Here is a 25,565-nt window from a genome sequence, read left to right on the forward strand (position 1 = left end):
CATTTCCCATGATGCTCAACTGCACTGCAGAGTGCAGGAGCTTAATGGGAAATGTAGTTCCAAAACATCTGGGGTGCCAAGGTTCGCCATCTCTGCACTATACAAATATAAATTAGTATGAATAATGAACATTAATACAAATAGAAACTTGAGACCGCATTCACACTGAAGCGACACGACTTCGGTGGCGACCTGTAAAATTGCGTGCAGCGCGACTTGCACGAACTTCACATAATGGAAGTCTATGCAAGTCGCCCCGAAGTAGTACAGGAACCTTTTTCTAAGTCGGAGCGACTTGTGTTTAGAACCGTTCCTGTACCACACAACGGACCGCGACTTATCAGTCTGACAAGTCGTATTAGTGTAAAAGGAGACTAAACTTTGTGAGTCATTTTCTTTCATAAAATATGGTGTGTTTTGAACCAACATAAAAAGATGTCTGTGTGCAAAGTTGCCATTTTCAAACATAGCTTTCCTTTTTAATGGCAATCTCCGGAATATTTTGACATCCTTGATGATACAATTTTGAACATGAGGAGCACTGAACCATCAACTCCCCACAGTAACCGAGCCTACATATGCAGTACATGTACAGTAAATGTCAGTTTGTAGCCTAAGGGGTAATATTTGGGGCTCTGTATCTTTAAATTTGCACAGTAAAATCCCACCATATTGTAAGATATGGTAGAGGGGGGGGTGTGTATGACACATCTGCATTGTAAACGTATTGGTCCAATGGGAGATTTTATTTTTCTACCATTTAAATTTTTTGAAAAAAATATCAGTTTGCAGTCAATGGGTTGATATTTGGGGCTCTTTATCTTTAAATTTGCACAGTAAAATCCCCCCGTATTGTAAGATATGGTAGAGGGGGTAGTGTGTGACACATCTGCATTGTAAACGTATTGGTCCAATGGGTGATTTCCTTTCTGACGCATTTTGAAGTATTGCGAAGATGTCAGTTTGTAGCCTAAGGGGTGATATTTGGGGCTCTGTATCTTTACATTTCCACAGTAAAATCCCACCGTATTGTAAGATGTGGTAGAGCGGGGTGTATGACACATTTCTGTAATAATTATTTCGTAGGTTTCGTATTGTGTCAAATAATGTTTCCGTCTACAATTTCCAACACAAGAAAAACTTGTCTAATAGCATGACCACTAATTTGGAACCGTCTGATGTCTTGACTTCAGTAGGAGAGGAGCTCTCTCCTCCCTGCAGCCATTACACCTGTGAGGAGAGGAGCTCTCTCCAGCCATTACACCTGTGAGGAGAGGAGTTCTCTCCCTCCAACCATTACACCTGTGAGGAGAGGAGTTCTCTCCCTCCAACCATTACACCTGTGAGGAGAGGAGCTCTCCCTCCATTACACCTGTGAGGAGAGGAGCTCTCTCCCTCCATTACACCTGTGAGGAGAGGAGCTCTCTCCCTCCATTACACCTGTGAGGAGAGGAGTTCTCTCCCTCCATTACACCTGTGAGGAGAGAAGCTCTCTCCTTGCAGCCATTACACCTGTGAGGAGAGGAGTTCTCTCTCTCTCTCTCCAGCCATTACACCTGTGAGGAGAGGAGTTCTCTCCCTCCAACCATTACACCTGTGAGGAGAGGAGCTCTCCCTGCAGTCATTACACCTGTGAGGAGAGGAGCTCTCTCCCTCCAGCCATGCTGTGTTTCCTCTCACACACACACGCTGAGTGTACAGTACTACAGAGCGCTGCGCGCTGACAGACACTGCATCTGACAGACCGGGAAACTCGCCCTGTGATTGGACGGCGCGGCCCAGCCTTCTCCAACCCGAGATGCCGCGGCCCAGCCTCCTCCAATCCAGTGCGCGCTGAGAAGCTTCCCGCCAAACTCCAAACCGCGCGCTCACCGCAGGCGGGAGATTTTTTAGTCACCTCAAAGAGAGAGAGCGAGCATTTCCCGGTACCGGGAGGACACCGGAGTCCCAGAACACTGAAAACTTCCACCACCTCGCGGTGAGAGCTCAGCCATCATGTGGATTCAGGTGCGCACCATGGACGGCCGGCAGACCGAGCGGCTGGACGACCTCTCCAAGCTGACCAAGGTGGATGAGCTGCGGTTGCGGATCCAGGAGGTGTTCGGGGTGGAGATGGAGCGGCAGCGGCTCTTCTACAGAGGGAAGCAGATGGAGGACGGCCATACACTCTTCGATTACAGTGTGAACCTGAATGACATCGTACAGCTGATGGTGAGGCAGATCCCGGTGTGTGTCCCGGTCCCTGAGGAGAAGGAGGAGGAGGGGAAGTTGGAGGAGATAGAACCGGAGGAAGAGGCTCTTCCCTCCCCAGAGCTGGCCCTGTACAAGGCTGATCAGTTGGTGGACGCCCGGGACCTGAAGATGGGCGCCTGGTTTGAGGCGGTGGTGGTGAAGGTGACCCCGGACTCCAAGGACTTCACCTACCACATCCGCTATGAAGACTACCCTGAGGAAGGGTCGGTCCAACTGACGGAGAAGGACATCCGCCCCCGGGCCCGGACCACCCTGACCTGGGAGGACCTGGCGGTGGGACAGGTGGTCATGGTCAACTACAACCCGGACGATCCCGGGGAGAGAGGATACTGGTACGACGCCGAGATCCTCCGCAAGTCCCCGAAGAAGGAAGTCTACGCCAAAATATCTCTGGGGGACACCAAGGACTCCATAGATGACTGCAAAATCGTATTTACGGATGAGATTTTCAAGATCGAAGAGCCCAGGGTTGTGGCCACCACGCCGGTGAAGCCGGAGTCACCGCAGAAGAAGCAGAGCGGTCCGCAGTGCAGGTACTGCCGGGACGACCCCCGGACCAAGTGCCGCATGTGCGCCTGCCACGTGTGCGGGGGGAAGCAGGACCCCGCCAAGCAGCTGCTGTGCGATGAGTGCGATATGGCCTTCCACATGTATTGCTTGAACCCCCCGCTGACCACTCTACCACAAGATGACGACTGGTACTGTCCCGATTGCAGGAACGACACCAGCGAGGTGGTTCTGGCGGGGGAGAAGCTGAAGGAGAGCAAAAGAAAAGCCAAGATGGCGTCTGCCAGCTCGTCATCGCAAAGGGACTGGGGCAAAGGCATGGCGTGCATCGGCCGTTCCAGGGAATGCACCATCGTCCCATCCAATCACTACGGCCCCATACCAGGAGTACCCGTCGGCACAATGTGGAAGTTCAGGGTTCAGGTCAGCGAGGCCGGTGTGCACAGACCACACGTGGCCGGCATCCATGGCCGAAGCAACGATGGCTCCTTCTCACTGGTGTTGGCGGGAGGTTACGAGGATGACGTTGACGATGGGCATGAGTTCACTTACACCGGCAGTGGAGGTCGCGACCTCTCCGGTAACAAACGCACCGCCGAGCAGTCATGTGACCAGAAACTTACAAACATGAACCGAGCTCTTGCCTTGAACTGCAACGCACGGATCAATGACAAGGAGGGGGCTGAAGCCAAGGACTGGCAGGCGGGTAAACCTGTGCGGGTTGTGCGTAATGCGAAAGGCCGAAAGCACAGTAAGTACGCTCCAGAAGATGGTAATCGGTATGATGGAATTTACAAAGTGGTGAAGTACTGGCCTGAAAAAGGGAAATCTGGGTTCCTCGTGTGGCGTTACTTGCTCAGGAGAGATGATGAGGAACCGGCCCCCTGGACCAAGGAGGGCAAAGAACATATAAAAAAACTGGGCCTCACTATGCAATACCCTGAGGGTTACCTGGAATCTGTTGCCAACAAGGAGAAAGAAAAAGAAAATATTGATGATGATGAGGAGGAAGATGACGACGTGGAGCCTCCCAGCAAAGGCAAGAGAAAGAGGAAGTCAAAGGCCGTCACTGATGATGATGATGATTCTGATTCAACATCCAAGAAATCCAAAGTGGAATTGTACAAACTCACCCCAGAACAAAAAGCCCTGATCGAAAAAGACGAGTTAAATGTCAAAGTGTGGAATGAAGTGATGGAATTTCTTAAGGAGGGTCCGAAATTTATCAACAAAGTGGAAGAGACTTTCCTGTGCATCTGCTGCCAAGAAGTGGTGTATGAGCCCATCACCACCGAGTGCCTGCACAATATCTGCAAGAGCTGCCTCGATCGTTCCTTTAAAGCCTCTGTGTACTGCTGCCCTGCTTGTAGGCACGACCTCGGGAAAAACTACAATATCCAAGTCAACAAGCCATTGCAATCTCTTCTCCTACAGCTATTCCCTGGTTATGAGAGGGGCAGGTAATTCAGGTGAGGCACCTTTTAAGTTTTGTCCTATTCTCTGCTCAGCAAAATCTGTGGTTCTGCACTAGCACCTTTCTTGCCCCTTCTCTTTTTTTTAGTATTCTACAATATTTACCTAGCGCCAACAGTTTTTGCAGCACTTTACAATATAAAGGGAGACTATACAGTTCAATACAGAAGGAGGGCCCTGCTCCTGGGGCCTACAATCAAAGTATTTGTCTTCTACTTAAGGTGACAGTCCCCTAACTAAAGCCTTGTAACTGTCAGATCAGAGCTGCTGTACCAACAATCCAATGTTAGTACAGTGATCTCCCTGTGAAGTATTGTATTCTGACATGGGGGCAGCCCTCAGCCAGAACATTTCGGTCAGCCCTCTTTAGCCATTGGCTGAGAGCTCTGATCTTTCAGCTTGCACAGCCGGCTGCCATACACATGGGCCAAATGTCGACCGGTTGTTATTAAACAGACTGACATTGGGCCCATGTGTACTAGGCTTTAGACCCTCTATCTATTCTCTCTATAATGGCAGCAGATTCTTTAGTCATGAAATCTTCTCTAGAGCAGGCCACACCTGCACAAAGCTTTCCAACAGACCTGAATGTAGCCATTCTAAGACCGCATTCACACTGAAACGGCACGACTTTGGGGGCGACCTGTGAAGTCGCGTGCGGTGTGACTTGCACAGACTTCACAGAATGAATGTCTATGCAAGTCGCCCCGAAGTAGTACAGGAACCCTTTATCTATGTCGGAGCGACTTGTGTCGCTCCTATTAGAACGGTTCCCGTACCGCACAACGGACCACGACTTGTCAGGCTGACAAGTCGTATTAGTGTGAATGGAGACTTAAGGCTTCTAATGTAGTCTGGCCTAATCATGATTGAGGAGCAATTTAGAGTCAAGGAAACGTAGGGCGATCTAGGCTAAGGAAGTAAGGATGAGCTATATTTTTTTAGTGTACTTTTGTCCTTAAAAGAATTGTCACTTTTTTTTTTCCCCCTACATTTAGCCCCTGATGGAACAAAATACACGTAGAACCTTGTCCTTTCTGCCTAGGTGACCAAAAACACTGGCTGCAATACTGGACGTTGCGCCTCTTGGTGCATGGCCATTGGATACCACAGCTAGCAGGGAGACAGTTGCTTGGCTTTGTAGCACCCTCCACTGGTTCCCAGTGTTTGCCCGAAGCACAGAAGGGAGGTGGTGTGTGTCTGTCAACCTCACCTTCCTCGTGCTAATTCTTGCTTTGGGTAAGTGCTGGGAGATGGCTAGAGGTGCTACAAAGTAAACCAACCATCCTCTTGCTAGTTGCAGTGTCCAATGGCCACGTGCCAAGGTGGGTGCCCTGTTCGACATGACAGCTAGTGTTTTTAGAGCAGTATTTCTCAGCCTTTTTTCATGGAAAATCTTAAGGCACCCTTAAGACCCCGTTCACACTGGGGCGACCTGGTCGCCTGACAGGTCGCTGTAGGTTGCCTGCCATAGAGAAGCTGTGGACCATTCTAATAGGAGCGACACAAGCCGCTCAGACTTAGAAAAAGGGTCCGGAGCTTCTTTGGGGCGACCCGGAGCGACCTGCATTGACTTCAATGATATGAAGTCCATGCCGGCCGCTCCGAGGTCGCGGTGTGAGCTGCGCACCGCGACCTGTGAGGTCGCCCCGGCAAGTCGGATCGCTCCAGTGTGAACGGGGTCTTAAAATTATGGACAGTCTCAAGGCACCCCATTCTAAAATGTAAAAAAACTATTCTAATTGTTTTACGTAACGCAGCAACATCCACATATGTAGAACACCCAATGTTAGAGGTGATTTATTTTTCCAAAACAAATTCACTTTTGCACACTGGTAATGACTAGTATTTCAATGTTTCTCTTTTTCCCCTCAATTTCTCTCCATCAGTCAGCAAATGTCACCCCAATGCTGAGGGAGAGGGGCACAGGAGAGTCAAACAAGGATACTGTGGAGGCGACAGACGTCCTCCTTATCAACTGATGTCATCATTGATTGTTAGGATGAAAGTTGAAATTGTGCACAATGAAAACTTGTGGCTTTGTGTAACTAAAGGGCAGGCTTCATCCACCCGCTGGCTTGTTTTCAATTTTTGATCAATTTTTTAGCCATTTTTCCAAGGCACCCCTGAAGAAACCTCAAAGGCACCCTGGTTGAAAAAGTGTGTTTTAGGGCACCTAGGAAGATGGAACAGTGTTGTACACGTACTTTGTCCCATCAGGAAGTAAATGTAAAAGAAATTAGTGATAATTCTTCTTTAACCCTTTTATGTAGTCTTTCCACTGGCCCTTTTAAGGGTTGTAAATATCAAAGGCATTTCATGGGCTTCCTGATAATTGGCTGTCACAGTGATCCAGAGCAAGTCCTACAGCTCCTGATCATTGCTATGTGACCAGGAGCTGTTGGTGACCGTGTGGTCACAGTGCTGGGGAGGGGTGACTGAGCATGCTGTCAGTGTAAAACGGCAACGCTGACTGTACGCACGCATACAAGTGGCAGCACCTCAAAAGGCCCACCTATGTGCTGCCCCCTTTATACAATGTATATATAGATTATGTAAACCATGCCCCCCACCATTTCAAAATAAACTCTTGGGCAAACTGTAAAGTTGCATACCTGTCTTCTGTTGTGGATACTCCTATACTTGCCCTTTATTTAATGCTGTGAAAGGTTTGTGTTCAGTACTATGTTGCTATAAAAGAGGTGGGTTTCACAGAAACAAAGTGGGACTTTGCATTGTTTTTGGCGTTTTTTATAAACGGTCAGCTGAAATTTCAAATATGGGAATAATGCATGCATAGTGGTGGAATTAACATAAGCAGTAAAAACATCGATCACAGCGACAGGCAATTCAGACATGAGGGACACAATTTCTTAGGCCCCTTTCACACGGGCAATCCATTTGCTTCATGCATTCAGTCTTCTTTTTTTTTTTTTTAGAAAAACAGATCTGGACTTCAGTTTTCACATCTGTCAGCGGAGAATTCCCTTCTGACAGGAGAATGTAAACGAGAGGGGACAATGTTTACCGAGGATTTGCCCTGTAAACACAGGGCAGTGCTGTAGACACTGCCTCCCTTTGCTGTTTACATTCGGCTGTCAGCAAAGAAGTCCATGCTGACAGCAGAGAAGTCACTGGTTGTTAGGATGCCGGCTTCTAACAACCAATGCAAAGACAGACTGTCCGTTTGACATCCAATAAGGTTTGCTAGAACTTTCTTCCGTTTAAAAAAAAAATGAATGTTAACGAAGGCGGATGTCAACGAATGATCATTTGCTAACATCCGCTTGCCCAACGAAATACAATTGGTGTCTGTTTTTCATCTTTTAACTGACAGAGGAAAAAAGAACATACGGAATGCCCATGTGAAAGGGGCCGTAGTGTATCTGAAGCCAAAATGGTTTCTTTTAGTCTGATAGTTACGAAGTGTTAAAACCACTGTCAGGTTTTTAATACGGTTTGTGTCCCAGCTGAGGAAACTTGTCCCCTCTAGTTTGTTCTCTTAACCATTGTTGGCAGGACATAAAGTGATAGGAAATCCAACATTTTGAGTTGTCCCCAGAGAAGAAATAAAGGGGAAAACGTCCCGTCAGGACACTGTTCTGGTAACAATGGTCTAAAGCTGGATACACACTATACAATGTCCTTTGGATTTTTTTCCAATGGAAAAAATAAAAACGCCTGTAATCTGCCCAAAAAGAAGCTCATGTACTTTTTTGAGTGTTGGGCGTTTCGCTTAAAACGTCAAAACGCTCAGATATGAACAGGGGCCATTGAAATGAATAGGATTTGTCTTTTGGGTGTTTTTTGAGCTGATCCTAGAGCAGAAAAGCGCCTACATGTGAACTTAGCCTTAGATGTACCAAAACCATATAATATAAGGTCTAACCTAAACACTTTCAATTTGTAGGCATTTAGGCAGGCCCTTGCACTACATAGTTGAAGGTAAAGCCTCGTACACATGCACCGATTGTTGGTCGACCGATCGGCCAACTTTTGTCCAGTGTTGTTGTGTTGGTTGAAATGTGCTCTAGACTTGCACTTGTACTTGCAACTTCAGAAGTGATGTCATGTGCTGGTTAACTTTCCGTGTGTTTTTTCTTCTCTGAGCATGCCCAGTCTTGCTCATCTGATTTTTGTCTGCCGAAATCTGTACTGACTGACGAACAATCGGCCGTTCTGGTGACGGCCAACAAAAATTTTATAGCAAGCACACCAGATTTTGTTCAGCCAAAAAGTCGCAGTCGGTTGCCGGAAGCATCATACTAACAAGCCGACAATCTGCCGATCGGACGTTGGCCGAATACATTTTGGGAGCTCACGGAGGATGTTGCAATTAGGCAGAAACACATGAGGAAACAATTTACAAGTTTTAATAAGGTGGTTGTAAAGGGTTTTCTTTTTAACTAAACGCAGGGCTTAATGAATTTGCTTTGAATCTAAAAGCCAGCTAAAAAAAAAAAAAAAACACTGAGCCAGTTCCCCCCCCCCCCCCCCCCCAAACAACAAAACCCCTTCTCTTATGTAGCCCTGATGTGCACCTTTTAGAGATGTATGACACAGGTTTATACACATGGTGGTATGTGAAGAAGAAAAAAAATACTTTAGCTCTGCAGATAAGCAGCAAAGATATATAGATCTATACAATTTTCAGCTTTCAGTGCTGTCACACTTTAAATGACCACACAATTGTCATTCAAACACTGTACCCATATGCAGTTTTGTATCATTTTTTTAGACCGATTTTGGTGGTATTTAATCACCATTGGGGGGTTTTTTTTTGCAAAAGAAAACTGAATTTTGAAAAGAAAAAAAAAAAAAAAAATTTCTGTTAGAAAATTTTGCAACTAAATCAGGGCTCGACAAACCCTGGGCGCCAGGTCACATTGGCGACTAGAATTAGCGGCCTGGCGCATGGGCTACACTGCCGGAGGGGTCTTTTCGCCAGACATCCCAAGTCTCCTGCATGCGGGCTGCGACTCCCTGACACCCGTAAGTGCGCGCCCGCATGCGGGAGACTCCAGCACCTCGCAGGAGACTTGGGATGTCAGGCGAAGGAATGGTGTCTGTCAGCTGTGACAGAACGGAGCTGATGCTTCCTTTATAGTTCCGGCTCCGTCCTGTCACAGGAGGAGTAATATCAAAGGCACTCCACCTGTAAAAGGAGAGATACAGGAAGCATAGTCTCTGTATGCTTCCTCCAGCACCTCTGATCTCTGCCAGCATTTCCCATAAATAATTGTATAATAATAATAATTCCCAACATAATTGTAAATATCCCAGCATGTGCAGTGTTTGACTCCTACCACCATGACCACTTGAAATCACTGAAGTGGTCATGGTGTTGAGTGTTCCTTTAATATCTCTCAGAAGAAGTAAACAAAGTACACACACGGGTCGAATGTCTGACAACATCAGCCAGTTCAATAAAAAACTGGCCACCATTGGGCCCGTGTGTATGGCAGCTGACCTGACAGAAGCCGGCCATTCTGCATGCACAAAAAAAAAACTTGCTCCTAACTTTTTTTAGCTGGCTCCTAGATTTCAAGTAAATTTGTCCTGAACTAATTATTTACTTCTTCACTGATGAGGCTGCACAAATAAATCAGTGTAAATGTGTCAGAATTGCCAGTTACTGGCTCTCCTTTCCTCACGCTGTGGCAGCATGTGAGGAAAATAATGCAGATATCCGGCAAGTTTGTTTATAATGTGAACAGATGTGATTGACCCTTTACTGCAATCTGTAATCAGCTGTGCCTAGCGAACACTGCAATCACAGAGCACGCACCTGGCACGCTAGGGGTCGGGGTCTATTGACTGCCTCCCATAATTAGAGGACTGCGTGGTCAGCAACCAGCTGCCTGGAACGGCATGAAATTGCTCATGCCTGGGAATGGAGTGACAAAAGCCTAGGCGCCTGTACCCAATTTCTAGTTGCCATGGCGACCTGGGATTTGTCGAGCCCTGCCTAATGCATTATCTGCATTTAGGTGAAAAACCTTTCATGTACAGCTCCCCCTAAATACTTCCCTGAGCCCGATCTCGTACTGTGCCCCTAGAGCACAGGTGTCAAACACAAGGCCCGCGGGCCGAATCCGGCCCTCCAGGCCATTTTATGTGGCCCTCGCACCTCTCCTGTAGCTGCAGGAGAGCTCCAGTCCTCCTCCAGACCTTATACTTTCTGCTTTCCAGCAATGCCTCCAGCTTCTTCTTCCCAGCAGCACCACAAGCTAAGGGAGGTGCACTGTGATGTAAGGGAGGGTGGGGGACTCAACTTTTGATGGTGGAGAGCCTCTTGACGTCTTATGCATAGGTGTGCGCAGCCTATTGCATTAGGGTGTGCACCCCAAAGTTTAAATACACATGCATGTGTTTGCCTACATGTATATGGCCCCGGTACATTACTCTCCCTGCTGGCAAAGTGAAATAGAAGTGTGTGGCACTTCTCTTATGGCAGAGCAGGTCCGAGGGAGATCTTTCCCATCTCCTCACTGGCAAACAGAGCGATAATGCTAATGTGCCCTAGGTGATTAGGGTGTGCCCAGGCACACCCGGCACACCCTGTGCGCACGCCTATGGTCTTATGTAAGGGTAGGGGATGCTCTTGACATCTAGTCTTACAGATACAACCGGCCCTTTTGAGGGCAATCATAATGCTGATGCGGCCCGCGATTAAATTTGAGTTTGACACCCCTGCCCTAGAGCAAGGGCGCTGCTATTTCTCTTCTCACTGGACATGGAGGCATCATCGGAAGCCATTGGCTCCTGGTGCTGTCAATCAAATACTATAGAGAAGCAGGGCCAAGCCATGCTGTGCATGTCAATAGATGCACACAGCCCGGCTCAGGATCAAGCCTTCACGAGTGTCCCCATGGCAGCGCTACTCCCTTTTCCTAGTCTCACAGGAGACAGAAGCAGGAACCATAGGCCCCTGCTGCTGCCATTTAAATTATGTGATGGAGTGGGGGGACATGGCCATACTGTGTGTCTTTGGATGCGAACAGCCTTACTTTCTCTTACGTCCTCCGACAGTCGCCGCCTCTTCATATTCGTCACATATGGGGTATTAGACTTTGCTCTGAAGGAGTAGCTAGGCAACAGAATATGTTAACATTAAAGCTTTTAACATATCCCACCCTCAAGGGGTGGTCCCCTCAGTCAATACCCTCCTACTTCCTGCAACCATATCTCAGTTTTAATGTCTAGCTTGTCAGGAGTGGCTGGCTCTCTGTGCTGGGGCTTTGTGCCCCAGACTTTCTTCTTTTTTGATTTTTTGTTTGAGTTTTCTCTCTACCTTTACTTAGCTGTTCTTTTTGTCAGCATTAGTTAGTTCTTCGGATGAAGAGGATCATGCGGGCTGGGTCTCGGGCTGATCCCCCCTGGTCGCAGGTCGTGGGTCAGTGGCTTCCCAGCCTGCCATCGAGCGTTCAGCCAGGTAACGCTCCTGGCACAGTGAACGACCCATCCCTGTTCGGTGCAGGGATGATTGGTGAGGTGGCTACCTCACTGGACGCTGTGCGGTTTCTTAACCCCCATTCTGTGCGTCTTGTATGCGACTCTCCCTGCCTCATGTGCAGCGGCTTGTTCGCCTGTGCGGGTCCCCCACGCCACTGTGAGGTAAGTGTATTTATGTGGGGACCTGTCTGTCTGGGGGGGTGTCAGTCTGGGACTGTGTAACCTGCCTCTATTCACACTGTTTGTCTCCCTATCTCTCGGCTGCATGCTGTGGGCTGCAAGGGGGGGGGGGGGGAGCTGTGTGACACTGTGTGTGTCAGCCTTGTCAGTGTGAGAAGCTGTGTGCTGTGGGGCATGTTTTGTGGCATGTTTGGGCATTATACAGCGATCGCTGCGGCGATCTGACATGTTTTTTTATATGGAGACATGTGTGCGTTACTGTACTGTGGAGCGGCGGTTTCGGCGCCAAACGGCGCCATTTTGCCTACACTCGCTCCGGCCGCATGTTCTACATGCATGGCGGCCATTTTCTTGTAGCCTCCCATAGGCTTTCATAGAGCGCCCTGGCAGCATCACTTCCTCTTCTCCAGGAACACCGATCGAGGCAGCAGCAGCGGCGAGGGTCTCCTCAGGTTTTATCCTTCCTATCCATTGCCTGTGTCAGTTTTATTGTCCCTGTGGGGGTCTCATTGTGCTTGTGTGTGGTGCGGTGGGCTGCGCTCGCCCCGCTTGTTAAAGGGGCAGTTAACCCTTTATTATCCGGCATTTGTAATAGGGGCAATGGATTCTCAGGAGGGCAAATTTCCTACCGCCTTGGTGGAAAGCCAGGGGACCGCTGTTTCCCCCCCAGGGGGGGATTTGGCCACTATTGTGGCTGGCCTTGCTGCTCAGGTGCAGATGCTGGTGGCTGCTCAATCTACTAAAAGACCCAGAGTTGCTCTTTCCTCTGATTCTGAGGGTGAAGGTGATGGGGTTGTTATGGCGGGGGCCTCCTTATCGGGGTCCCGCTCCTCCCTGGATCTAGTGGGGTCCGAGGTGGAGGCTGAAGTTGAAGGGGTTGATAATTCTCCCCCTGGCTCGCCTGAAGAGCTTGCAATCATGGATGAATTGATTGCTTCCATAAAACAAACGCTGCGTTTGCAGGATGAAGTGTGTCCCCCCGCTGCCTTGGCGGCTTATGGGACGCAGAGAAAACGCAGGACGCCGCAGGTTTTTCCCTGCAATGATGATTTTCAGCGCGCTGTTAAGGAACAATGGCGCAATCTGCGCAAACCTTTTGCTGTACCAAGTAGGTTCAAGCTGCGTTATCCTTTCTCGCCTTCCACTGATGAGAGGTGGTGTGTGCCATCCCCAGTGGATCACGCAATTGCGGTTTTAAACAAATCCACTGCGATTCCTGCAGAGGATTCCCCGGTGTTCCGTGATGCCACGGATAGGAGATTGGAGTCTCTTGCCCGTCATACTTATTCTGTTACGGGTTCTATGCTTAAGGCTCTGTTTGCCTCTCTCATGGCGGCCCAGGCGGTCGCAAGTTGGACGCAGATGCTTCGGCGCGTCCTAGTGGCCGATTCGGCCTCGCCGGCGACCCTGGATATGGTGGATCAAATCCACCAGGGTGTCATGTATCTGTGTGATGCGGACTTGGACTTAGTCCCGTTGGCTGCACGTGTACACAGCGTGGCGGTGTTGTCTCGCCGCCTGGTTTGGTTGAAATGTTGGTCGGTGGACCAGTCTTCACGTAAGACCTTAGCCAATCTGCCTTATGATGGGTCTCGCCTTTTTGGGGAGTCCTTGGATGTGTTGATTAAGGGGATCACCGGAGGTAAGAGCACTCTCTTGCCCCATTTCCCCAAGGCTAAGGGGGCTTCTGAGAAGAAGCATGCTAATTTTCGGCCCCCTCAGGGGTCCTTTCGTGCCTTTCGGTCGCACTACAAGGGCAAACCGTTCAAAGGTCAAGGCTCTCAGAAGAAGCCCTGGTCTGGAAAACAGAAGTCCGGTCAATCCGGATCCGCAGCCCATAACAGTGCGGCCTGAAGGGGCGCCCTCACCCAGTTTTGGGGTGGGGGGACGCTTGCTCGGTTTTCTTCAGCCCTGGTTGGCCCGCGTGCGGGACAGATGGGTTCAGGAGATCGTTCGATCTGGTTACAAGATCGAGTTTCTCTCTCGGCCGGAGAGCAGATTTTTTCCCTCAAATCTTCAACTGTCTCCAGAGCGTTTACGGGACCTGCACCTGGCGGTGCGGGACCTGAGGGCTCAGGGAGTGGTAGTTCCGGTGCCTCATCGGGACAGATTTCGGGGGTTTTATTCCAATCTGTTCACCGTGCCCAGAAAGGAGGGCAAGGTTCGTCCAATTCTGGACTTGAAGGCTCTGAACCGCCCTGTGCGGGTTTGCAAGTTCCGCATGGAATCCCTGCGGTCGGTGGTGGCTGCCCTGGTTCCGGGGGAATTCATGGCCTCCATCGATTTGAAGGATGCGTATCTTCACATCCCCATTTTCAAGGGTCACCAGAGGTACCTTCGATTTGCCATTGCGGAGGATCACTACCAGTTCGTGGCGTAGCCTTTTGGTCTCGCCTCGGCTCCGCGGGTCTTCACCAAGGTGCTTGCACCGGTTCTGGCATTATTGAGGGCCCAGGGCATTTCTGTCCTGGGGTATCTGGACGACATTCTGGTTCGGTCTGCGACCAGCCAGGGTCTGGAGAAGGACCTGTCTGTCACGATGCAAACTCTGCAGGAGTTTGGTTGGACGATAAATTTTCCAAAGTCGACACTGAGTCCGTCGGTTCGTCTTCCCTACCTGGGAATGATCCTGGACTCGGTGCAGGCGAAGGTCTTCCTACCGGAAGACAAACTCAGAACTCTTCAGGAGGAAGTCAGGTCCCTCAGGGACGTTCCGCACTCGTCTCTGCGGACGTGCATGAGATGTCTGGGATTGATGGTCTCGGCCTTCGAGGCGATTCCCTTCGCCCAGTTTCACACGCGGGGTCTCCAAGCGGAGATCCTGTCCATGTGGGACGGGCGACCTCAATCTCTGGATCTTCAAATCTCGTTGAGTCATCGCACCAGAAGAGACCTTCTGTGGTGGCTTCAGTCCCCGATGGTGTCCGGGGGCAAATCGTTTCATCCTATCTCGTGGACGGTGATCACCACGGATGCCAGCCTGTCGGGCTGGGGTGGTGTTCTGGGCGTTCTGTCCGCCCAGGGAACTTGGTCGGAGAGGGAGTCTTCCCTTCCGATCAACATTCTGGAATTGCGTGCGATAAATCTCTGTCTTCATCGCTGGACGGACCGGCTGCAGGGCTGCCCGGTTCGGGTGCAGACGGACAACGCCACGGCGGTGGCCTACATCAACCACCAAGGGGGCACCAGGAGTGCCCGAGCGGCTCGAAGTGGCCGACATTCTGTCTTGGGCCAAGACTCATGTCCCGGCGATAACGGCGGTTCACATTCCGAGGGTGGAGAACTGGCAGGCGGACTATCTTGAGTCGCCAGACCCTGGATCAGGGGGAATGGTCTCTCCACCCGACTGTCTTCCAGATGTTGTGCGCGAAGTGGGGTCTTCCAGATGTGGACCTGTTCGCGTCTCAACTACAAGGTTCGTGGCAAGAACGCGCGACCCTCGGGCAGACGCGTCGGACGCGTTAGTGGCCCCGTGGCATCAGTACAGGCTGATGTACGCGTTTCCACCGATTCAGTTGCTGTCCAGGTTCCTTCGCAGGTTACACTCGGAACGCAGCACGGTGATTCTTGTGGCACCGGACTGGCCTCGCCGGTCCTGGTACGCAGACCTCGTGAATCTGGCGGTCGACGCCCCGTGGCGTCTGCCTCTTCGAGACGATCTCCTGTCTCAGGGACCGATATACCATCCTGCTTTACAGTCTCTGGCTTTGACGGCCTGGCTGTTGAGACCGAGGTCCTGAAGGCGAAGGGTCTCTCCCCAGAGGTCGTTCATACTTTGATCAACGCGAGGAAGTCTTCCTCGGGGAAGGTTTATTACCGTACTTGGAAGGCCTATTTTGCCTGGTGTGAGTCCAGGGGGTTTTCACCCCGCACGTACTCGGTTTCCCGAGTGCTGTCCTTCCTTCAAACGGGTGTCGATCAGCGTTTGGCGCTGGCTACGATAAAGGGTCAGGTGTCTGCGCTGGCCGTTCTGTTTCAACGTCCCGTGGCTTCCAACTCCTTGGTTGGCACTTTTGTTCAGGGTGTGCGGCATCTGGTTCCTCCTAGGAGGGATCCTTTGCCCCCTTGGGACTTGAATCTCGTTCTGTCTGTGTTGCAACGTGCTCCTTTTGAACAGAACAGGGAGATCTCGTTGTCTATGTTGTCCAAAAAGGTCGCCTTTTTGGTGGCGATCACTTCGGCTCGCAGAGTGTCGGAGCTGGCAACTTTGTCCTGCACGTCTCCGTATCTGGTTGTTCATTTGGATAAGGTGGTCTTGCGACCTAATCCTTCTTTTCTTCCGAAGCGAGTTTCGGAATTCCATCTTAATGAGGATATTGTCTTGCCTTCGCTGTGCGCGAAGCCTCAACATCCAAAGGAGGTGAGATTACATTCTTTGGATGTTGTTCGGGCGATAAGGGTTTACCTTAAATCGACTGAGTCTTTTCGAAAGACGGACTCCTTGTTTGTTCTTCCAGAGGGTCCTCGGAAGGGCATGGCGGCGTCGGCCTCTACCATCGCCAAATGGATCAGGCAGACCATTGAACAGGCCTATGCCTTGCAGGGGAAGGTTCCCCCTGTGCCTGTGAAGGCGCACTCTACTAGATCTCTGAGTACGTCTTGGGCCTGTCGTCATGGGGCTTCTGTAGCCCAGGTGTGTAAGGCGGCGACTTGGTCGACCGTACACACTTTCACAAAATTCTACACAGTAGATGTTCAGGCATCGGCGGATGCTTCCTTTGGCCGCAAGGTTCTTAGTGCGGCAATTCCCTAGGGTCCCTTGTTGGGGACCTCTGGCTGTTGGGATAAGTTTTTTATCCCATGGTTATTTGTCTTTTCCTGGGTTGTTGCTCCTGTTGAGCACTTGTTTTTTCCTGTTGCCCAGCTGGTTTCCTTCCTTTGGTAAGGTTCCTTTCTTTGATGCGGAGACTGCGTTGCCTTTTCGGCGCGGATGCGTTTCCCACCCCTCATGTTTGCACTGCTTTGGGACGTCCCCATATGTGACGAATATGAAGAGGCAGCGACTGTTGGAGGACGTAAGAGAAAACGGAATTTTTGTAAAATCTTACCTGTAAAATTCCTTTCTCTGAGTCCTCCGACAGTCGCCGCCCCGCCCCTCTTTTGGGGTTTGGTTGTATACTCTACTGCTATTCCACTAAAACTGAGATATGGTTGCAGGAAGTAGGAGGGTATTGACTGAGGGGACCACCCCTTGAGGGTGGGATATGTTAAAAGCTTTAATGTTAACATATTCTGTTGCCTAGCTACTCCTTCGGAGCAAAGTCTAATACCCCATATGTGACGAATATGAAGAGGCGGCGACTGTTGGAGGACTCAGAGAAAGGAATTTTACAGGTAAGATTTTACAAAAATTCCGTTTTTTGGATGCGAACAGCCTTACTTAAGAGCACGCACGCATGGGTGCCCCCACAGCATATGGCTTGCTATGACGGCCCTAATAGAAGAGGAGGAACGTGCATAGCTGGCAGAGGACCACCAAAGAAGAGGTAAGGGGCCGCTCTGTGCACAGAACAGGTAAGTATAGACTTATTTTACTTTAACCACTTGCCGACCGCCGCACGACTATTTACTATGGCAGTCAGCCCCGTACAGGCAAGGTGACGTAGTACTACGTCGCTCGCCTGCGAGCGCGCCCGCTCGTACACTGACTTTCCAGCACTGATGTCCGCCGGTCACTCGCGATCTCCCGCTGGAGAGAGATAAAGGCAGGCGGCTGATGTAAACAAAGCCGCCTGTCATTCTCCCTGGTGTAACTGCAGAGATCATTCGATCCTGCTATGTAGGATCGTATGTCTCTGTGGTTACATGAAAAGCCACGTCCCTTTACAGTTAGAAGCACGCCCCTAGGGACACATTTAACCCCTGCATCTCTAATAAAGTTAACCCCTTCCCTGCCAGTGTCATTTTTACAGTAACAGTGCATAAGTATAGCACTGATTACTGTAGTAATGTCACTGGTACCCCAAAAATTGTCATGTCAGTCAAGGGTCCGATCTGTCTGCCGCAATGTCGCAGTCCCGCAAAAAAAAAAAAAAAAAATCGCAGATCGCTGCCATTACTCGTTAAAAAAAAATAAAAAAATAAAAATGACAAATCTTTCCCTTAGTAAAACGCAATAACTTTTGCGCAAACCAATCAAAATACGTTTATTGCAATTTTTTTTTTTTTTTTTTTTTTTTTTTTTAACCAAACATAGGTAGCAGAAAACAAATTGCCCTAAAATGATAAAAAATTTTGATTTTTACATTTTTATTTTTTTTGGAATTTCATATAAAAAAAAATGTGAAAAATATTGTTGTTTTTTCAAAATTGTCGCTTTTTTTTTGTTTATAGCGCAAAAAGTAAAAAAATCGCACAGGTGATCAAATACCACCAAAAGAAAGCTCTTTTTGTGGGAAAAAAAGGACATCAATTTCATTTGGGTACAGCATCGCACGACCGCGCAATTGTCCGTTAAATTCACGCAGTGCCGAATCGCAAAATAGGGCCTGGTCTTTGAGCAGCCAAATCCTCCGGAGCTTAAGTGGTTAACTAAAAAATTTGCCTTTACAATCATGTTAGTTAATCCATCTACTGTAGCAGTGCTTTTTAAGATTTTACTTGTTTTGTCTAGTAATTTCATATAGTTATTGTAAAATGTTTTGTTTCAGGAATAAAAGCTGCATTGGAGAAGATTCACACTTGAAGGCACCTGATACCACTGAGCTGCAGTCTCAAGTTTTCTACACCTGGTATCCAGATTACCGTCAGGAAGACACAATTGGGTGACTGTGTTATAACGGTGCCCCTAGAAGACCAGCGGTTTTGTCTCGGAAACCATAATAATCCAGTTACTTTTCTACTTCTGTGGTTCACTGAAAATCTTTAAATTTTAAAATTTGGGCTTTGTTACTGGCCTTTAGTCTGGATTTATACAGAATTGTTTTTGGGTGAATATGGGGATAAGTTTCTAAAGCAAAATCCACTGCCAAAAAAAAAAAAAAAAAAAGAAAGCAAAAATGGCCATGCGGGCATGTATGTGGTTTATGGTAATACTACGCTTTATTGTGCTAAACTGAGATGTTTTTCCTTCGCAAATGGAAACCTGCATAAATGTCCCCTGCATGCATGTCTTAATTTTCACTGTACGTTTTGTCAGAGCTGTTAAGTGCCTTTATCCAGTTACAGCATTTCTTCTTTTTTTTTTTTTTTCCCCAGGACACTGTGTCCTACGGTTGTATGCAACTTTCAGCTGTTGAATATTTCCAGTTATGATCCTTGTTTTTTTCTTTGTTTTATGCTTGGTTTGTAGCACAAGGCTGCAGATGCTATACAGCTATTTGCCAGCTAAATACCTTTCTATTCTGAGGAAAAACAGCCTGAACATTTACTGTTGGCTTTGCTTTATCAATTTAATATTTTTCATTTATAAGTATTTTTGTGCTGCCCAACAACATGCAACTCTTGTTTGATCTTTAATATTTGTGCCAATAATGGATTTCAAATAAAATACATTGTGCATGTTACTCAAACTGTTTTGCACATATTTTGTACAGGAGTGACTCTTCTATGCACAACTCTCCTTCTATCCCCATGCTAAAAAGAATTGGTTTATCACATATATAAATGATATCGGGTCTGGGATTAAACGTACCATTTCAGTCTTTTCAGATGACACCAAGATTTGCAGTAGAAAAACTTCCTTACAGGATGTCCCACTCCCCAACTTACAAGCTGACCTCAATGCACTGTTTTTGAGAAACTATGTAGCAAATGAGGTTTAATGTTGATAAATGTGAAGTTTTACACTTGGGGGCTAAGAATATGCATGCATCATACATACTAGGGGGAGTATAACTGGGGGAATCCATAGCAGAGAAGGATCTGGGTGTCCTGGTAGATCCTAAGCTTAATAGCATGCAATGCAAAGCTGCGATTTCCAAAGCAAGCCAAGTACTTTTTTGTATTAGGAGTCCATGCCTCTTATCTCTAGAGAGATATAATTTTGCCCCTGTGCAAAGCATTAGTAAGACCTCATCTGGCATATGCAGTTCAGTTTTGGGCATCAGTTCTCAAAAAAGATAAAGATATCGGGGAACTGGAGACAGTGCAGAGAAGGGAAACCAAACTGATAAGAGGCACGGAGGAGCACGGTTATGAGGAAAGATTAGAGGAACTGAATTCATTCTCTCTTGAGAAAAGGAAATTAAGGGGGGGGGGGTGGGATATGATCAACATGTATAAATACATAAGGGGTCAATATAGTGAACTTGGTGTTGAGTTATTCACTTTAAGGTCATCACAGAGGACAAGGGGCCACTCTTTACGTCTGGAGGTAAAGAGATTTTGTCTCCAAATAAGGAAAGGTTTCTTCACCGTAAGAGCTGTGAAAATGTGGAATAGACTCCGTCCAGAGGTGGTTCTGGCTAGCTCACTAGATTGATTTAAAAAAGGCCTGGATTCTTTCCTGGGTGTACATAATATAACTGGGTACTAATATTTATAGGTAAAGATGATCCAGGGAATATCAGATTGCCTCTCGGGGATCAGGAAGGAATTTTTTCCCCTGCTGTAGCAAATTGGATCATGCTTTGCTGGGTTTTTTTTTTGCCTTCCTCTGGATCAACTGCAGGCATAGGATTACATAGTTGTGTTTTCTTTACTGGTTTTTGTTTTTTACTGATTGAGCCAGATGGATTTGTCTTTTTTTTTCAACTGGACTATGTAACCTTATGCCCCGTACACATGTACCGATCGCCCGTCTTTTGTCCAGGGCTGTCGTGTCTGTTGAAAAGTGCAAAAGACTGCACAAGAATTTTGTCCGCCGACTGCAGAAGTGATGTCATGTAATGGTTAACTTTCCCTGTGTTTTTTCTTTTCTGAGCATGCCCAGTCTTGCCAATCTGCTGTCTGTCGGCCGAATTCTGTACTGACTGGCGAACAATCGGCCGCTCTGGTGTCGGCATACAAAAATTTTCATGCTTGCAAGACAGATTCTTTTCGGCCGAAAGTGCGCTGTTGGCTGTCGGAAGCATCATACTAACAAGCCTACAATCGGCAGATCGGTCGTCGGCCGAAGCTTTTCGGCCGACGATCGGTACGTGTGCATGGGGCATTACTGCTGCAAGGTAACAGCATATAATGGGATAGTTATTCCTTGGTGTGTCTCGATGCTCTTGTGGGTCCCACGTGGCATGGTCCCAATTATTTGGGCATGTATAGTCTCCACGTAAGGGAGACTATAGATGCCCTTTTGGCAATCATAAAGGAAGACCATCCACCTACATGTCCAAGTACACCTATATGGCCCTACCTCAGCTACAGATTCTGTAGGGGTAGATCCGTAATCGCACTAGAAAAACCACCCTATAAAAATAATGTAGGATATATGTACAATCTAATCTGTCTACATAGCACTGATGTATATAAACATTTTTATTTACATTTTTTTTTTATGTAAATTTGTGGACCGATTTGTTTTTATTTTATTTAACTTGTGTTTTAGTCAGTTTTTACTCCTATAAATTGCACCAATATCTTTTTGGGTGTATATATGGTAAGTGTATCATTTCTGAGGTCCCTTGGCTCTGCAGCCTCCCCTTCACATGTACAACTAGCTGCTAATTCATCCAACTGCTAAGTAGTAGTAGCTAGGCACATACACATTGCGTTTTGGAAGGATCGCCGACACACACTCAGCTAACATAATGGCCACTGCAATACATTTCAAAGGGAGACTACTAGAAAATGACAATCCACCTAGCCGCCAGGCCCCTCCCCCATGGGGAGGGGCAAGGGCAGTGACGGCAGGTAGGTAGAACCAGCTTCCAGGAGTGTGGAGTGACGGCTTGCAGGCACGAATGAAACCTCTGTTGGAGGATATTTTGTATGTTTAGTCTGGTGCGCTGGAATGTGAGTACCCACAATATTGTTTTTAATAAAGGCCTGCTTTTAAGGGTATAAGCTCTATTAAATTCTTTCTTCATATGTGACACTGCAACAGTACTGTGGAGGAGACAAGCAATACGTATTGGGGCTAACCAGATACTCATCCCCCAGCCCAGGGAGAGGTAAAAAGGCGTTCCTAGACCGAGCTTAGGTGCGAGGTCACATCATTTGAGGTGAGAACCCAACTATAAGGGGGGAGCACTCATCACGGTGCCACATGAATGTGTCCATTTAACTGCATGAAGGAAGCGTGAGCACCCTATACAACACAGATGTCGGTGGCGGGGAGGATCATCACAATATATTTACATAAAATTTGCATTTTTTTTTTTTTTTAAAAGAAGCATTTGATTATATCACAAGTATTATAAATTTACAATACCTCTAGTATAGTACACTTGTCACAACTGAGGTTCTAACAGCTGTTATCATTTATATATTTCTTTGACTGTATTATTTAGCACAGCACTAAGGTTTGTTTTATTATGGCATTATACACTTCAGAATGAGATGGTGATCAGTGCTTGCAGCTGGCTTGATTGGAGTAGTATTAGTCGTAGTAGCTCACAGGAACCTTTTGATATTTGCATATATACATTTTAACTGTTAAAACATAATATACCATTGTATGCTGTTACCTATCAGCAGTAAGGTGAGAGGCTTATGAGCACATTAGGGCTGCCAGGACGCGTCGACTACAAAAAATCGTCGACGTGCGGAAAAAGCGTTGACGCGTCAACGCGTGACGTCACACGCCCCCGGCCGGCCGCCGCGCCGCTTGAAGCATTGCCGGCCGGGTGAAATTCCCCCGCCGGGCTCCGTCGGAGACGAGAGGTGAGCGCTGACCGTCTCCAGCACCCCTGTACTCCCTGTACTGCCACAGCTTCTGCCGCAACACATTCGCCATCCTCCCCGATCACCCAGCTGCGGCGCTACACCGGCTTGTAATGGCCTGTACTAGGTGGGAGGGCTTACTGAGGGGTCTGCACTGGGAGGGGGGCTTACTAAGGGGTCTGTACTAGGTTGGAGGGCTCTGTACTAGTGTACTGGGAGGGGGGCTTACTAAGTGGTCTGTACAGTACAGACCACTTAGTAAGCCCCCCTTCCAGTGCAGACCCCTCAGTAAGCCCTCTCACCCAGTACAGACCACTTAGTAAGCCCCCCCCTCCCAGTACAGACCCCCCAGTAAGCCCTCCCACCCAGTACAGACCCCTTAGTAAGCCCCCCCCCCCCCTCCCAGTACAGACCCACTAACCCTTACTAAGGGGTCTGTACTGGGTGGGAGGGCTTACTGGGGGGTCTGTACTGGGAGGGGGGCTTACTAAGGGGTCTGTACTAGGTGGGAGGGCTTACTGAGGGGTCTGTACTAGTGTACTGGGAGGGGGGCTTACTAAGTGGTCTGTACAGTACAGACCACTTAGTAAGCCCCCCTTCCAGTACAGACCCCTCAGTAAGCCCTCCCACCTAGTACAGACCCCTTAGTAAGCCCCCCCCTCCCAGTACAGACCCCCCAGTAAGCCCTCCCACCCAGTACAGACCCCTTAGTAAGCCCCCCTCCCAGTGCAGACCCCTCAGTAAGCCCTGTACTAGGTGGGAGGGCTTACTGAGGGGTCTGCACTGGGAGGGGGGCTTACTAAGTGGTCTGTACTGGGTGGGAGGGCTTACTGAGGGGTCTGTACTAGGTGGGAGGGGTCTGTACTGGGGGGGCTTAGTAAGTGGTATGTACTAGGTGGGAGGGCTTACTGAGGGGTCTGAACTGGGAGGGGGGCTTACTAAGGGGTCTGTAATGGGTGGGAGGGCTTACTGGGGGGTCTGTACTGGGAGGGAGCCTTACTAAGTGGTCTGTACTAGGTGGGAGGGCTTACTGTGGGGGTCTGTACTGGGAGGGGGGCTTACTGAGGGGTCTGTACTGGGAGGGGGGCTTACTGAGGGGTCTGTATTAATTACAGGATTAATTAGCTAATCAAAAAAACACTAAATTAAGCAAAAATAAAATAAAAATAATCGTTAGATTAGTCGACTAATTGTAAAAATAATCGATAGATTAGTCGACAGACAAATTAATCGTTAGCTGCAGCCCTAGAGCACATAGGTGTCACAACATTAGAAGGAAGAGACACCAGATTAACACATTCTCAATGATGAAGGGATACATTTCTCTATAAAAATTCACTATCTGCATTCAGCTAAAAAAAAAAAAAAAAAAAAAGAGACTAAATAGTCACTTTTTTAAATTGCACTGTTTAATATATTTATGGCTGTGGTCTCACACAAACCAAAACACACTGAAATATCTTCTTTGCACATGATTAACAAGCACCACTTAACTGGATCATTTATGTTGTTTATGCTGAAAAACGATTTTGGGAATAATTTAGTTTATTTTCTCTTTGGACACTAACATCATGTGTTACATATATTGATCAATTACAGATCTTGAGTAATTATTTACATTAAAGTTGCAGCGCCAATACCGTTTGATATCATCCTATTATATAGTAGATGTAAATGCTTACCGCTCCTGCCACGAATGCTTTGGTGATCAAAAAGAATCGCCAATGAAAGAAACGGGCACTTCTGAAAGCGTTTAATCTCTGGGGCTCACAGGTTCCTACCAACAATCCATGTCTCTGTAGTATGAGTCAGTGAGTGCTTAGAGGAATCCAGGAGATCGACACCTCTAGAAGTTTTTTCTTTCACAGGCCTCAGTAATTATTTATAATAGCAGCATTAGGAACTGACAGGAAAAACAATTATTTACAATTTTTTAAATCGGCAGCGCTCATTAAAATCAATACCTGATAATCCTACCATAAAGGTTCTTGTTGCAAATACTACGTGGTGATAACTCCTGGTCAGTTACTCCCAACTGCTTTCCTGTAACGTCACCCTGTCAATGCACTTTAAGGGTCCTTTCACGCTGTCCGACGCGGTCCGTTCTCTGCTCAGCGGGGGATCGATCCGCCAATCCCTGCTGAGCAGGCGGATGACAGCTCTGTGTGCGGAGAGGGAGCTGTCAGATCCCTACTGTCCCCAATGGGGGAATCGGATGAGAACGGACAGGCGGACGGATGGAAAATAGGGTTTTCATCCGTCCGGATTCCACGGACAGGATCGGAAGCGGGTGTCAGCGGAGACATCCGCTGCCCCATAGGGATGCATGGAGGATCCGATCAGATCCGCCTAAAAAACTGACAGGCGGATCTGACCGTTCGTGTGAAAAGGGGCCTAAAGCAGAATTCCAGGATAAACCAAACTAATCTTAAAAATGATCCCTCTCCCTCCTAACACCTATGCTGACTAAACTGTTTAAAGAAAAAAAAAATGTATGTACATTTTCAGGCCACTCTGACACAGGAGATCCGGATCATGTGACTGTACCAGTCAGCTGCAGGGGAGAGGAGGGAGCACGGACATGGATGGGCCATAGTAGCCTGTGGGTGATGACACTGCTTCCAGGCATTCCAGCTGTTCAGTGCTCTCTCAATTCCCCTGCAGCTGACACAAGAGATCATGGGATTTGACCAGAGCACCCTGAAAATAGGTAAGAATACACCCCTTTCACAAAGAGGTTAGTCAGCTTACATGTTAGGAGGGGAGGAAGCATTTTTTTAGAAATAGTTAGGTTTATCTTGGAATTCTACTTTAAAAGGATAAGTTAACTTTTTAGAAAAAAAAATAAAATAAATTCACATTTTTTTTTGCAGTTTGCAGGTTAAAAAAAGTTTTTATTTTTTTGAGCCTGTAAAAGCATTGCACCCATGATCAGC

The 25,565-nt window shown here is 47.9% G+C and overlaps 2 protein-coding genes across 5 annotated transcripts in view; one reads left to right on the forward strand and one right to left on the reverse strand.

Annotated features, from left to right (window-relative positions):
* Positions 1 to 25,565, reverse strand: part of PEX1 (peroxisomal biogenesis factor 1) — a 172,564-nt gene that overhangs the window by 124,471 nt on the left and 22,528 nt on the right. The gene's annotated exons all lie outside the window — the stretch shown is intronic.
* LOC309555743 (E3 ubiquitin-protein ligase UHRF1-like) lies at positions 1,938 to 18,847 on the forward strand. The gene is made up of 2 exons (XM_082257823.1): positions 1,938 to 4,229; positions 18,519 to 18,847. The coding sequence occupies exon 1, from the start codon at positions 1,996 to 1,998 to the stop codon at positions 4,222 to 4,224; it is 2,229 nt and encodes a 742-aa protein (XP_082113949.1). The 5' UTR covers positions 1,938 to 1,995; the 3' UTR covers positions 4,225 to 4,229; positions 18,519 to 18,847.

The sequence above is a fragment of the Pelophylax lessonae genome (assembly GCF_965119305.1).
Source record: "Pelophylax lessonae genome assembly, chromosome: 5".
Classification (NCBI taxonomy): Eukaryota; Metazoa; Chordata; class Amphibia; order Anura; family Ranidae; genus Pelophylax; species Pelophylax lessonae.

Coding starts and splice junctions, on each gene's coding strand:
- LOC309555743 (XM_082257823.1), top strand. CDS start 1,996: ATGTGGATTCAGGTGCGCACCATGGACGGCCGGCAGACCGAGCGGCTG.